Source organism: Simochromis diagramma, unplaced genomic scaffold, assembly GCF_900408965.1.
Source record: "Simochromis diagramma unplaced genomic scaffold, fSimDia1.1 OVJJ01000781.1, whole genome shotgun sequence".
Lineage (NCBI taxonomy): Eukaryota > Metazoa > Chordata > Actinopteri > Cichliformes > Cichlidae > Simochromis > Simochromis diagramma.
In genome coordinates this window covers 1,330,886-1,344,835 of record NW_024386832.1, presented here as the reverse complement: position 1 = coordinate 1,344,835, position 13,950 = coordinate 1,330,886, and the positions used below count along the sequence as shown (strand labels likewise).

The window sequence follows — 13,950 nt, the reverse complement described above, 5'->3', positions numbered from 1 at the left end:
TTATAAAAAATCTGAAAACATCTGGACTTCTTTCTGACATTTTTTTCTTGTATTTCCTTGTGTATGATGTCACTGAGAGTGGATATCCCTAATATGGTCATCTCAGGCAAACAGAAGAAGCCCCGCCTACCTGCTTTTTGTCTTTGTCTGATTGGGAACCCAAACGGAAGAAAGAGTGAAATTGTAAGTCATCCAAAAACACCGTTGTCACTGCTTTTGTAACTATATAAAAATATAGAATATTTTGTAAATAAAGCCATAATGCTATCAGTATCTGTAAATCACCCCCAACAAACCCTCCTCTAACCTCCTGAGAGAGCTGAAAACAAACTTAAGAATTTACTTGATCAAACACATCCCACCGCATTACTCCTAAGAGTTGTGCTTTGCACTGGGTCTTGAAGCTTGGCTCTCAGGGAAAACTGACAGCTGAATAACTAAGCTTCGTGTTTTCAGTAGAGGTCTCGCATGATTTTAAGTGGAAAAATGGGATGTTTGATTTTCAAATGTGTTGTTAATTTACAGAATGCAAAAACAGCCTTTTTGTCAATTTCATAATTTCATATTCAAAATAAAATCCTCACACACGGAGAGCCAAGAACTAGGTGTCGTGTCTGTGCCAGCGTCAAACTGAATAAATACTTATGAATATGCCCACACCACCAGAGGGGATGGACTAAATCGTAATTCTCATTCTGTGGCTTGGAAAAAAAACCTTCTGCCTTCCCGGGTGCCAACGGCTCTGAGGCGATCCCAGTGATGAGCCAGGGAATGCTCTGCTAACTGAGCTCTGGAGAAATACGGTCACGGCAAGATCCGTATTCAAATAAACTTCACTCTTGGCCCGAGCACACAAGCCATGTTGTCACCAGCTGGCAGCGCCTCTCACTGCCCCTTCAAACACTGAGCCACTTTTGATTAACGTCTCTACGGCTAATCATGCGCGCCGGCTCTGCCAAATTGGACGAGCCACGTATGGCCTCCATTTTGCCCTGAAATCTCTTATTTTCTTAAACTCATTCGAAGCATTTCAGAAACTCCCTTTACACCGCCCACGTTTTGTCTTCTTGTGCCTCATGTCCATGCATAGAACAGAAAGGGTAGCGTGGCGGCACAGTGCCATCCTGTGAGTCTGTGAATGAGAGTCCTATCACTGCCAGATGTGCCCAGCTGCATAAATGTTATTCATTTTTATGGTTTGTGTACATAATACAGCCAGTGTTGGAGATTGTGAGGTTCCACTAAAGGCTGGAAAAATCCTCCAAGTTGAATCAAAGTGGAAAACTTATTTTGCCCGGTGGCTGCTCTGGACCTCCTTCTTTTCCATCTCCTCTAATTCTTTTCTTCTCCTCCCTGTCTCATATTGTGCACTTTGAGGTTCCTCTGTGACCGATTCAAGTATCCTCTTTCTTCTGGGCTGCATTACTTGGTCTGCTTGCCTAGCAATGGTAGCTGCGCTGTGAGACAGCTGGAATATTTGTCATAGGTCCAGAGGTGAAAAGACATTAGACAGCACTTTGTCACCAGGGCCTGGAATTCACACCATTTGGCTGTTTCCAAGTCAGCTCCTTAACCACTGACTGGCCTGGTTTTTGTCAGCTGCCGCTCTGTTGACACAGAGAGCTAAAAAAAGACGGGAACATGGAAGGATGCATGCGGCTAGCCTTTTTAGGTGGTCAAAACAACACGCATTCTAGAAAGAGTGCTGCGACAAGGATTCGCTGCCAAAGCCCTTGACTTGTGCGCTCTCCCTAAATTCGCAGTTCAGATATAGCTTAGTGGTTCAGAATGGCTCTCATCAGGGTTTTCTAACCCCCGCAGAGATGGACTTGAACTCTGAGCAAAGCTGCGGTCTCTCAAATCATGAGGCCCAGTGGAGGCCCCAGCAAATGTGATCACGGAGGGGGCCCCAGGTCTCATTACCAATCTCCATTTCAAAACAGCTTTCAAATGGGAACTAATGCATTAGCTCTCGCTGGGGGAAAAAAAGGATCTTGGGAGCCACCACATAGAGGCTCAAAAATGCTTTCATACATGTTTTATCAGTGGGGGAAGAGCTGCCCATCTTATTAGCTTGGCACTGTGTTATTAGCTGCCATTGTGCTCCATAAAAGCCCCTTAAGGCCTGTTCCACTGTTCTCTGAATCTGGGGTGAGCACTGTGCCAAGCGCTTTTTGGAGGTATTTGAGACCATGAAAATTCAATCCCAAACCCTCAGCATTCAGGTTTCTCACAGATAAATGAAGGGGATTAGTGGAACAATAAAACAATGTCTTACCTCAGATACCACCGTATCCTATTAATTGGGATTACAGTGGAGAAATGTGTCAAAGAAAACCAGACGCTTTTTTTTGCGACACGCTCTTACATTAAGTCCCGTCAAAGTAACAATGTTCCATCACATAGGAAATTGTGATCAAATAAATATAGAAAACTGTACAAAATCTCCAAAAAATAAGAAAAGAAAGAAAAAAAATCCCCCGGACACATGAATAATAGCTCTAGTAAGAAGCTGACAATTGCAAGCTCTGTAATAATCCACCTTGGGTTGGATATGCCAGGCAATGTGTCAATTGATTCCCATCTGATGATGGACTGTGTGCTGAAATAAATTGACCTTGCCAGACGATGAGTGAAATTGATGGAGCTTTTCATCTCCGGAGGGCCGTTCCACACTCAGCCGTAAAATGGATAGAGCACAGGACAGAGTGATTGAGTTGGGTGGGGGGGAAATCTAAGGTGTGTGGTTTTCTCCAACTAAAGCTCGCCTAGTAAATAACAGTTACAGGAAGAAAAAAAAATCCCTATGTGGTAACAGGTACAGGGGTTAAGTGTCTGCTGTTGACTAGATTATTAGGACTAAAAGCACACAGAGCTAAAGTGAGGCCGGCCACTGACAGATGCTACCCATAGGAAGAATATGTGGTTCAATTACCGAGAGGCTAAATTGAAAGCGATAGTGATTTAAGTCTTCCCAATACGCCAACCACATTCTGGCAAACAGTCTTTTCAAGGAGCCCTTTAAAAACCCTGTTGGAGTGCGTGAGACACAGGAGCACTATTGATTTTCAATAACATCCCCTAATGACCTGGCCACGGTTTGATCCACGCTGTCATTATGGGTTGATACCATGGGACTGGGATTGGTGGGCCTCACGGCGCACAGCAGCGAGATGAGTAGTCGGCGCATTATCGGGATGAATTGGCTGTCTCTGCTCAGGCAGCAGGCGCAGCCGAGGTCTTGTCAATAACAGGACAGGGCACCTCAGGGCTCCCTCTGCGGCCCACTCCAGAGTGCCTTCCGGCCTCATTAGAAAAGGAGATGAGTAGTGTGCACGAGGAGAGGAGGCATGTGAGAAGAGAGGGGAGCCTCTTTTTCCACCAACTGATAGCCTGCCTCCCAGGCATTGCTCCTCTTAATGAGTCCAGACCGCGGGTCAATATGCCGCTGGGCTGCCAGTCAATACCGGTTACCTGCAACACAAACACTCAAAACCTGCTTTCATACAAAATCAATGTTCTATTAGTCCCTGCCTGTATTGCCTTGGCCCAATCTCATCGATCCCTGTGAAGAGCTCTGCAGCCCATGTATGACAGATTACGGTCAAATGATCTGATGGCTTAGGCTACTCTGCCAGCCAAGTCAGTTGGCTTTATGATTTTAAAGTAATATCTTGGTATCAGATGAGTAAATGCTCTAAATGCTAGAAACTAAGGCATCGCCGGCAAACCGATCAACCTCACATACACATAGCACTCAGCAGGTCCGGCTCGCAGACAAAGTCACAGCTGGCAGCCGGCGCCGACGTCGAGCGCCAGAATTAAAGATGAGCAGGAAATGTTTGACATTAGGTCCAAACTTTATTCCGTACGTTTTAAACCATGAATGTTCATTTTCATTTTTTTTTTGCACGCCTAAAACTCTACTTGTTTTGTATACAAGAGTCTAAGAAAAACAACTGCACAACACCACAAGGTTGACAGAGAGAGTCCTTTTGCCGCCCACTAAACAGTGTCCTCATTTTTCTATCTGGGGCTGGTCCAGTTTGTGACTTGGAAGTCTTTGAATTATTTAGTCGTTATTTCATTTGTAAATATAAACAGGTGTTAAATCCAGGTTGCTCTCAGTATCACCGGTATCGTCTTTTCCCTCCAGGTGATTTCTTCTGCAGGGTGCTGTGTGCTGCTTTGCATAGATTGCAGATGATCCGTTTAGGCCTCCTTACAACACCCTCCCTTCGTACTTCCCGTCCGTCGGCCACACTTGTCTCTCTCCGCAATATTCAGCAGGCAGGTGATTTTCCCGTGTTTCGTTTTGATTTTGTTTTTCTAGAAATGGTTAAAAAGCCTAATAAATTTACATGGTAAACTTGCAGCGAAGGAATAGCAACAAGTTATTTACATCTGTTTTCTTTACAGAGACTCAACAAAGACCTCATAATATATATTTATCTGCATATCTCAAAGGCAAAACAATTGAACAGAACAAATCGGTAATGTAGCATTGTACATTGTCATCACTGAGGATATCCTGGTACCATGAGGTTAAGTTACTGAAACCAAAATCCAGTCTTTACAGTGGGTCATAAGGGATATGTCTCACAATCAACTGGGATAAATATTGTAAAAGGCGTGACTAATGCACAAAATACATAAAATTCATAGAAATGATATCTATACATGGAACAAGGATAGGAAATGTACAAACTCATTTGAGGACCTCTATTTTGCACAAAGTTGAAAAAAAGGTATTGGATTAATATATTAATAATTATCAAATATTTAAGTCGGCAATAAACATACACATATTTATGTTCTCTTTACCGACGCTATTCGACCTCCAGTCCACTAAAAATAAAGTCATGGCATGTGCTTAATTAGCCTTACACACCTTTAATTTGTACAATCATACCCTTTCCCTTAGGGACTTTTGCTCTTCTCTGGTGGAGAAGAGCAGTGCATTTTGTTTACAACAAGCTTTCAGATTAGAGGAGCGGGGGCGTGTGAAAGCGCCCTGTAAGACATTTTTGCACTTTTCCAAGAAGCTACCGAGCCTCTACCTCTTTGGGGTTACGTGATGGGGAGTAGTCCCGTGGGTCCTGGGTGGTTGTGAGGGGGGTAGTCCTCCGGGGCGAGGCTGGCCTGGCACTGCCAGCTGGCACAAGGGGTGGGGGTGCGCTAAGTGCGGCGGTAGGGGGTGTTCTGTTCAGAGGGCCATTGTGTCCTGTGGAGGGGCTGAGTCTGGGGTAGGGCATGCCGCCTAGGTGGGGCATAAAGGGGGGCATGTGTGGTAGATGGCCCTCCATTGGGGACTGGTGCAGCTGATGAAGCCGTGCTCTGTCCAGCTCCTCCCTCAGGTGGAGGCGCTCTCGCTCCTCGGCTTGCTGTCGCATTCTCTCGTGCTCCCTGCGTACCTCCAACAGGTGCTCGTGGTGGGAGTAGTCATGAGCCTCCCTTTCGCGGTAGGCTCGCTCCTGTTCGTACATGCTGGGGAAACGATGCCCCGGCTCAGGCCTGAGCTGGAAGTCCATGCGGCGTTGCAGGTCCAGGCTGCGGTAGGCCTCTCTGAGCGGATCCCAGGGAAAGGCTGTGTGCGGCAGGCGCTCTCTTCCTGCAAGTGCTCCCATGAAGGGAGCCATGCGAGCCCGGTCTAGCACGTTGAGGCTGCCCATCTGAGGCATGGCGCTCATGGACAGAGGCAGAGAATGCGCCATGGGGACACCATGCAGGCCAGGTGCTGAGATGTCACTACCACGCGGTGAAGGAAGTGGGGGCTGCTGGGACAAAGGTGGATGGTGGTGGTGCGGGTTTCCCGGTTGGCTGACGGGAGGAGGAAGAGCTTGGGCCGGTGGCTGGGGGGCCGGCTCCGAACTAACCACCATGACCTCCTGCTCCTCCTTCCTCTCCTCCTTAATCTTCATGTCATTTTTCACCTTATGGAGGAGCTCTGCAGGTGGGGGCTCCTTCCTCTCGCTGTCCTTGAGCGTAGACAGAGGCCCGCCTGCCATCTTGATGCCCTGCTCATTGATCATTGTCTTAGAGTAGGGGGAAGGGGAACGCTGAGTGGGTTTGATGGAGTCTTCTGAGGGTCTTCTCTCTAGCATCTCCTTGCCCGGCGAGCGACTCTCCTTCACCTTCACATCAGCCAGTGCGGAAGACTCTCTGTGTCGCTCCAGTAGCTCCTTCTCTGCCTCGCGGACCCTGTCTACGCTGCCGCTGTGATGCCGACCTGAATCGCTCGAGTTCTGGCTGCTGGAGCGAATCAGGCTGCTGATCTGGTAGCTGACTGGTGCAGAGGCCGGAGACGAGCGGTTGGAGTGGCGGTTGCGATCCACAGAATCCCTGTAACGGCACAATGTAAGAGTTTTATTTTTGCCAGTAGGTCGTGTTTGGTTAGTGTCTGATTAATTCTCAACAATAAAATCTGCCTTATAATTCTCTTTTAAATGGTACGAGTTGCCTTGCTCTTGTATCCCTCTGTTCTCTGTTTGACGGTAACCCTTCATTCTGCTGCCGTACCATTCATAGAAATGTCTCCAATTAATTTTTGACAAATAGCTTCTCTCGCGCGTCGTGTCGTAGGCTCTTTTATAAGCGTGCCGGTTGTTCAATTTATTTCAGTTTCCATGGATACGACTTGTAACTACCTAGAAAAAAACATTCGCTGTTTTTCCTTTGCTCTGCTCTGACTGATCAGCTTGTATGTATAATAATGCTGGTTTATCATAGTCGCTATTGCGCTCTTATTTCAGGAGTCGGTTTTTACATACTGGATGTGAGCAACACACAAAAACATACAACCAAAAGTGTGTTTCACCCACCGGTCTTTATCTTTCTCCTCTTTGCCAATCGACGAGTCTCTTTTCTCTCGCTCCCTCTCTCTCTCCCGTTCCCTCTCTCGCTCTCTCTCGTGGCTGTTGGCGGAGCTGCTTCTCTCAGCATCTGCGGTTTTGGGCCACTGCGGCGGGGTGGGGAACGACGGCGGGGTTCGTCGAAGTCGGTTCCAGGTGTCGTGGTGGGGGCTGCCAAATGTGGGCAGTCCTCCCGGCCCCTCCTTGGTGCCAAACATGCTGTTGGACCCTGAAGGAAAGAAGCAGACAGGCGTGGGACCCACTGTAAGTTAATTGGGCACAAAACCTTCTTGAGGACACATAAGATGAGAAAGACTCAACAACAAAAGCTGCTTTTGTCTTTGTCTCTGGAGGTTCTCTCACTGAAGCACTGAAGCTGTTTGAAAGAGTTAGAGGTTAATGCCCCCCTCCCCCTTCGACTGGAGAAAAAAAAAAACCCCTACTCATTTGCTTTTAGACTAAAGGTCCCCCCCCCTCCCTTCCTTTTCTGCACCGGATGAACAGGGGAGACTCACTGCCCTCTGGAGATGATAGCTGTGAAAAGCCAAGGGGAACCTTAGCATTCCACGGCATGTCTATTCCAATCACATCCATTTTCACAACAGGGTGACCGATTTGGCACACAAAAATAGGAAGGATGAAGAGAAAGAGAAAAAGGCATAGAGAAGGGATGCAAAGGGAAAAGAGAAAACCCTCCATGGTGGTGCAGAAGGGGCTTGTCAAATAATTAATAGACGAATTACCACCAAACAGCAGACCTAAGAGTGCCTATTGGCAGCAACACAGCCAGATTAAAGCCAGGCTGTCAGGGACTTAGTTGGTAGATGAAGTGGAGGCAGGGAGGAGGTTTGCTGTGGTGTGCTGTGCTGCCTTGTTGGGCCTCCCTGGGCTAGGACTGTTTTGACACAGAAACTAGAGCTAAGTGTCTAGATTTTTTTCTCCCCTCCTGGCTCTCCCTGTGGTCTAACGCTGTCCTGCTCTATTCTATTACTGGCCACAGGGGCCAGATTGAAGGGGGGAGCGGTGGAGGAGGAGGACGAGAGGGGGCCAACGCTTACCAAGCGAGGGGTTGCCTAATCCTCCGAAGGCACTGCTTGAAAGGTTGCCGAGGCCGCCAAAGGAACTGGAGCGACTGAAAGGATCTGCAAAATGCCAAACAGGGATTAGCAAAAGGGGGGGTGGCTGGCTAGCAGTGCTCACCCCAACACCAACCCATTCCACTCGGCTTTTCTCTTACAAGCGAGCCGTGGTTTTCTAGCGCTGCGACCCTAGCTCTCTGCCTGGTAATCCTGCAGTAGCCAGGTTGCCTGGATGCTGGATTCACTGCCACTAACTGGAGTGGAGTGTCTCTGACCTGCTGGGGCTTGTGGAATGATGCTGCTTGGTGGGGAAATCAGTTTTGAGTTCTTGGAGCTGAGCTGGAAATGGATTGTGGTAGGACAAGACAATTAGGAGCTGTGGAAATTAGCCTAGACAGAGCACAGTGATTTAACTGGTGAATCACTATCTGATGGACTCCATCAGTCACAGACTATAGCCTCCAAATTTACGGGGATAACAAATATTTAGTCTGAGAAGTCAGCGAACGGGACTCATTAACTAAGAATTTGCAGTCCCACTTTAAATCGGAAATAATCCATCAGGAAATGCACAACTTGCCAACCGATTATGGTTCAAGGATTTTTAATTCTGGAGCTTTTCACGTATTAGAAAAGACAACAATTGAGAAATCTCCTCTGCCTCACACATGAATTCCCATTTGTTGACTAAATCTTCATCCTCAGTTTACCATGTTTTCATAGGCACAGAATGGACTGACACTTAAACAGTGTCTCAGTCCGAACTGAGGATGATGAATAAAAATGCAAACAACCGAATGTACCAAAGAATCATACAGCACGAACGCCCCTTCATTATTCCCTTCTTCCTGGGTACGACGAAATCAGCTTGGCATGCTTATAGAAAATAGTGTCTTGTGTGCTGCTGCGCTGTGTACAGTTTGTCCGAGCAAATGAGGGATGACAAATCGGTCTGGAGGCTGGAAACTACTTCCATTTTAATAAACCCGGACTCTGGAGTTATTTTCGACCGTATTATGAATCACACTGGCTGATTGCAGGATGGCTACATTCAATATTATAGTAAAGTAAGAGGCAGTACTGCAGCTGGCTGTTGCTAACGATATTGTACATTAACCTTGAAGTGAACCTGAGATCAAAAACTAGGAATACCTGTGGTTCAAATTACACCCTGGTGGCTTTTAATGTATTTGAAACATGAGTGTAAGAAGGAGTGAGTGAGAGACTCGTGTTGAAAGAGGAGATAAATGTATAAAAAAAAGATAAACATGGGGGTTACTTACACTTACCTGCCAAATGGCTAGGAGGCAGGAATCCACTGGGGTGGGAGGGGGGGCCGTATGGAGACGGAGGGGGGTGTCCAGAGCCTATCGGGACAGAGAGGATGAAATAGTGTTATTATCCATATCCGGCCGGTCGTCTGGGCGGTTGGGGAACAATCTTACGCCAAACCAAACCCTAAGTTAAACAAATGCATTTCTGCCGCAGTATCACAAACTCTGACGCAACGTGGACCAGATGAGCAAAGAGTTGGTGGAGTGATGCTACCGACTATATCAGCTGGTTTCATTGCAGCTGTTATTTGTTTGTGCGTGAGTCTGTACCAGCTTAGTGAGGTCAGCTCTTGAATGTACAACAAGTTGGCCTCTTTCACAAAACACTGCTACCATCACCCATATTTCATGAATTGTTAATGATAGAACCAATTACAGGAGTGCCTCTGACACACCGCTGCATAATTACCAGTCAAAGGCCGTTCTCTTCTCTGTTGCCCTCCAACACAGGGCACATCAGTCAATTACCTAACTGAGAGCCATGCATATTCATAGATATATTTGACTCCCTTTACAGGCAAAACACTTGCTACCAAAGCACTATAATTATGTGAACATTGCACGAGAGGGAAAATAAAAAGTGTTTTTTCAAAATGTAGTTAAAAACGTTAATTTCCATAAAGGCAGTAATGACGTTAGGAGGCTTGAAGTTTGAGTGTTTTCAATATGTTGGTAGGTATTTTGAGCCTTGACCAACCTGTGGAGGGGAAGAGGGGTCGTGCCAGATCGTGAGGGTACGGGAACCCTGGGAAGACTCCTGGTGCTGGGGGTCGACTAAACAGGTCCAGCTTCCCATTCATGTCAAGTTTGTGAGGGTCCAGCTGCATTTGCTGTAGAAAAGCAGAGAAGGAGACAAAGAAAATTAGGTCAGTACGCAACAGCACGAAACATTTCCAACAAGGGAGTGAGCGTGAGCGATCGTCAGCTACACTGGGTGAGAGCTCAGAGAAGGACAGAGACTTTGACAATGGCTCCATGTTCTCAATTCTGACTAGCTGTGTTATAACAAATATATGTAAGCTGATTAGGGAAACAAAATCCTTGGCAACTGGGGTTCTGGGCCCAAGAAAAGCCTGAGACACCCAGGGCCAGTGGCATTAGCAGAGGATCTCCATGGCAAGGCCACACCATCCTCTGTCAGTGAGAGGAGTAATTCGTATAAGCATTTCTGTTCTGTGTTCACATGTTGCGTCTGATACCGAGTGCTACTGTTACCATCTACCCCTTCTCTTATGGAGTCAGAGAGAACCTTTATAGAAAATATATGTTTAAAGTGGAGCCTTCATGTGTTGGGCTTTGCTTCTTTTAAAGCTTTCTGCCTCTTTCCAATCATGTGATCGTTCTACGTTTAGACCCAAACAAAAGATCCAAGTCAGCTCGATCTGCTCTAGCATGTAGTGTTTTCAATAAGTTAGCTATTTGGCCCGTTTTCCATAACCAATATAGTGTATCTGGCTTTACATGACAGCAAGATTCCTTAAAAACATTACTATCTGTCTCACGCACCTTCATTTTCTGCTGGTGGTGGTAGATCTGCCATGCGATCTGGACATGCACTGCACACCACTTGCCAGGTTTCTAAAAATTTAGAGAGAAACTGAGGTTAGCCTGCTGGCTTTGATATGGGGAGCTAAAAATTGATTCTGGCATAGAGCTTTTCTGGCCAAACTACAAAGTGGGAACTCATCAGAATTTGCAACCAGGCAACATATTAAGAATATCTAACCCCAATACAGACCTCAAAGCTAAGCGTAAATGCAGCCAAAACCCTGCATTTGCTTAATCGAGAATTGTTAAAGAATTTTAAGGTTTTAGACTTTGTGGCCTGGCCAGAGAGATGAAGCATTTAACAGGAAAGGATAAGGCATCTACTTACCCTAACAGATGTCCTGAATGGATCTGTTATCTGTATGGATAAACAGATAATCATTATTACAAACAACAAAGACACATACTACTAACTGTAAAACTGAAATGCATGAGAAGAAATGTCTCTTTGAGACATATGTACTGGATTATGTGTGGCTATCATCAGAAGGAATATGAGCAGAGTGGCTGCGATGCTCTCGGTCTCATGCTTACCCGTGGGTCCTTCTGCAGAAGTGTATGAGGCACTGCTCCAGGACGTGCTGCTACATCGATGGGATTGGATGCCTGACAGAGAAAGACAAAGACAAAAAGATACATGGTGATCAACCACATCTGTAACATCTGCATGGGGAAAGAAAGAAACTGAACTTGGCGCAACAATACAAAACAATTTGACCTCATATAATAATTCCCAAAGGGGGTCTCAGGCATCCTCAAGAGGGTCCTCTGTAGAACACTGTTAATTGCATTTTTTCCATTTATTTTTTTTAAATACCCCCTGAGAGAATGAATAAGATTACTGTAATCCCAGTTTTCACCTTATTCTTATGCTTTGTGTCAGTGCTGTTATGGAGATAGCATGGAAGCATGTAAGACGAATTTCTTGCAAAACTACTCGAAGACCCTCCAGCATCTATTCCAACCCAGATAATTAGCTGCACTACGGTCAGCTAACGCCCAAGTATTTGCACAGCTATAGCTGATATAGGTAAAACTGCAATGATGCTTCCCAGAGTTCAGAGTTATGCCAGAGCAGCACATCTCTAATTGTTTCATCTTCAAGTCTGCAGAGCACAAGATCCTAGATCAACATTGTTCCTGGGCTTTTATGCTCCAGCAGGAAACACATGTCATTTCACATGGCCTAACCTGACATGCACCTCCTGAGAAATGTAACTATACATCGGGTCAATGCAGCCCACAACTAGTATGATGTGCTCGTTCAGCATCATCGATTCTTTCGTGTTTCTGGCAACTTTTTTGCCACGTTTTTAAATTTTATCAGTGAGAGAATCTCGGTTTAAGGAATTATAATCATAGCATCAATATAAAGGACTCACAAATGTCAGGAAATACCTGGAGGGAGATTGCTGAAACTATGGGAATGAACGTGATGGAAATTACAACGAAGTGGAAAAACTAGAGATATGTTTGCAATCTCCTCCCCCCCAAAATAACCAAAAGGCCCAGCATTTTATTTCTTTCCATCAGCTGGCACTGGATATAAAACATCAGGACAGGACTACATGGTAATTAACACAACGCACCACATACAAGCAAAAATGCCGCCAACGATGTCGCCACTTATGTAGGCTACACCGTAAGCACTACAAAGAGTCCCCGCAGAAGTCTAAATCAGGCCTTAATCTATTGCCTTATTAGAGATCGGGTGATTCTGCACGGTGACCAGGGTCGCCAGGCCCCACAAACAAACATACTTCCCAAGCTCTATCCCCCCAAGCTCGTCTCCAAGAATACTTAGCAGGGGCTTTGGATGCATAAAACTGCACTTTGAACCATCTGGAGGGGCCTTCCACAAAAGGGAACCTCCATCACTGAGCCCTCTGGGAATAGGGCCAGCGGATTTAGGCCAGCTTTGATTGGTGGCTTACTTCAGGTCACAGCCCCTGAGCATCTGCCAGACTCACACCCTCCCGCCCCTCGACGTCCCCTGCATCTCCTCCCTTCTGCTCTTCTGGACAGGCAGACATCACGGTCCTATTTTTGGCCTGTCGTGACTAAGGCTAGGAGTCCACCTGCATTTTTTAATTTTTGTTTTCCTTTTGCGCACTTATAAAGTGTTTTTCTTGTAAAAGTCTGCACACTTTGCGGTTTCTTTTATGCTCAAGCTCCCTTAAAATCTCCCGTTTGTAGACAGTGGGTTAAGGGATGCGGGTCTGACCTTGGGCTGGAAGGCTCCTTGCAGCGAGCTGAAGGGTCCTGAGTGTGGGAGCAGCGGGGGCATGCCTGGCATGGTTGGGGGGTAGGAGGGGAAGAACTGGAAGGGGGAGGAAGGGGAAGATGGGAGACACAAAACAAAATCATACAGTCATACATACAAGACTCAAGCATATAGATACACACACACACACACAAAGCCACTGCCACAATAAATGCTGTCAAGGCAACATTCAAATATGTCAAATATTTGATTTGCCATATGCAAATACTGTTAACACATTTAAATTAGTGCAAAAAAAACTTACATTTGAGTGTCTGATGAATGGATTGTCCAGTTTGGGGCCATATTTGTCGAACTGGAACAGACAGAAAAGAAAAGCATTAGGAAACAAAAGTCCACATAATGATATACTCGAACAAAATCCCTCATACAACAGCCTTCTTTGGTAATAAGGTCTCATTATTTTTTTTTTTACATTACAAAGGCAAAAACACATGCTCAACATCTGTAACTGGTAACGAGCAGGGTTTGGTCCAGAATAACAAGCCCCGGGGTAAAGCAGCTGGCTTGAACTGGTCATGGGTTTACTTAAACAGCGTGGTCAGATAGGCAGTTAAATCACTAACAATACAACCGCTTAAGCACACTGCCAAGACGAAGACAGCCTGCATGATTTTTCAATTGAGCATACAGACATTGGGCGTGGAGGCCCAGCTTAGGAATCAGACAGTTTTAAGGCCAGACCAGTTGTTTCTAATCACTGGAAAATCTGAAGAAATGTGAATCTAATTGCTTTTGACTGCTGAGATTTTTTTGTGTGCAAAAAGCCCCGATGGTATATCTGGGAAGGAAGTACAAGAAGACATGTAACTTGTTTGCAGTGTTAGGAAACTACTTCAAAAGACAAGAAAGCG

At 45.9% G+C, this 13,950-nt stretch overlaps 1 protein-coding gene across 10 annotated transcripts in view; it reads right to left on the bottom strand.

Moving 5' to 3' along the window:
- Positions 1 to 3,839: 3,839 nt before the first annotated feature.
- Positions 3,840 to 13,950, bottom strand: part of fbrsl1 (fibrosin-like 1) — a 276,651-nt gene continuing 266,540 nt past the window's right edge. For 4 of the 10 annotated variants that reach the window (XM_040028509.1, XM_040028507.1, XM_040028506.1 and 1 more), the window contains 10 exons: positions 13,341 to 13,391; positions 13,037 to 13,132; positions 11,347 to 11,418; positions 11,141 to 11,170; positions 10,771 to 10,842; positions 9,962 to 10,094; positions 9,214 to 9,297; positions 7,910 to 7,993; positions 6,822 to 7,080; positions 3,840 to 6,342 (listed from right to left, as the gene is read on the bottom strand). In XM_040028509.1, coding sequence (XP_039884443.1) covers positions 5,046 to 6,342; positions 6,822 to 7,080; positions 7,910 to 7,993; positions 9,214 to 9,297; positions 9,962 to 10,094; positions 10,771 to 10,842; positions 11,141 to 11,170; positions 11,347 to 11,418; positions 13,037 to 13,132; positions 13,341 to 13,391 — 2,178 coding nt within the window. In that variant the 3' untranslated portion in view covers positions 3,840 to 5,045. The remainder of the gene's footprint in view (positions 6,343 to 6,821; positions 7,081 to 7,909; positions 7,994 to 9,213; positions 9,298 to 9,961; positions 10,095 to 10,770; positions 10,843 to 11,140; positions 11,171 to 11,346; positions 11,419 to 13,036; positions 13,133 to 13,340; positions 13,392 to 13,950) is intronic. The other 6 variants (XM_040028516.1, XM_040028512.1, XM_040028508.1 and 3 more) reach the window with 5 other exon arrangements.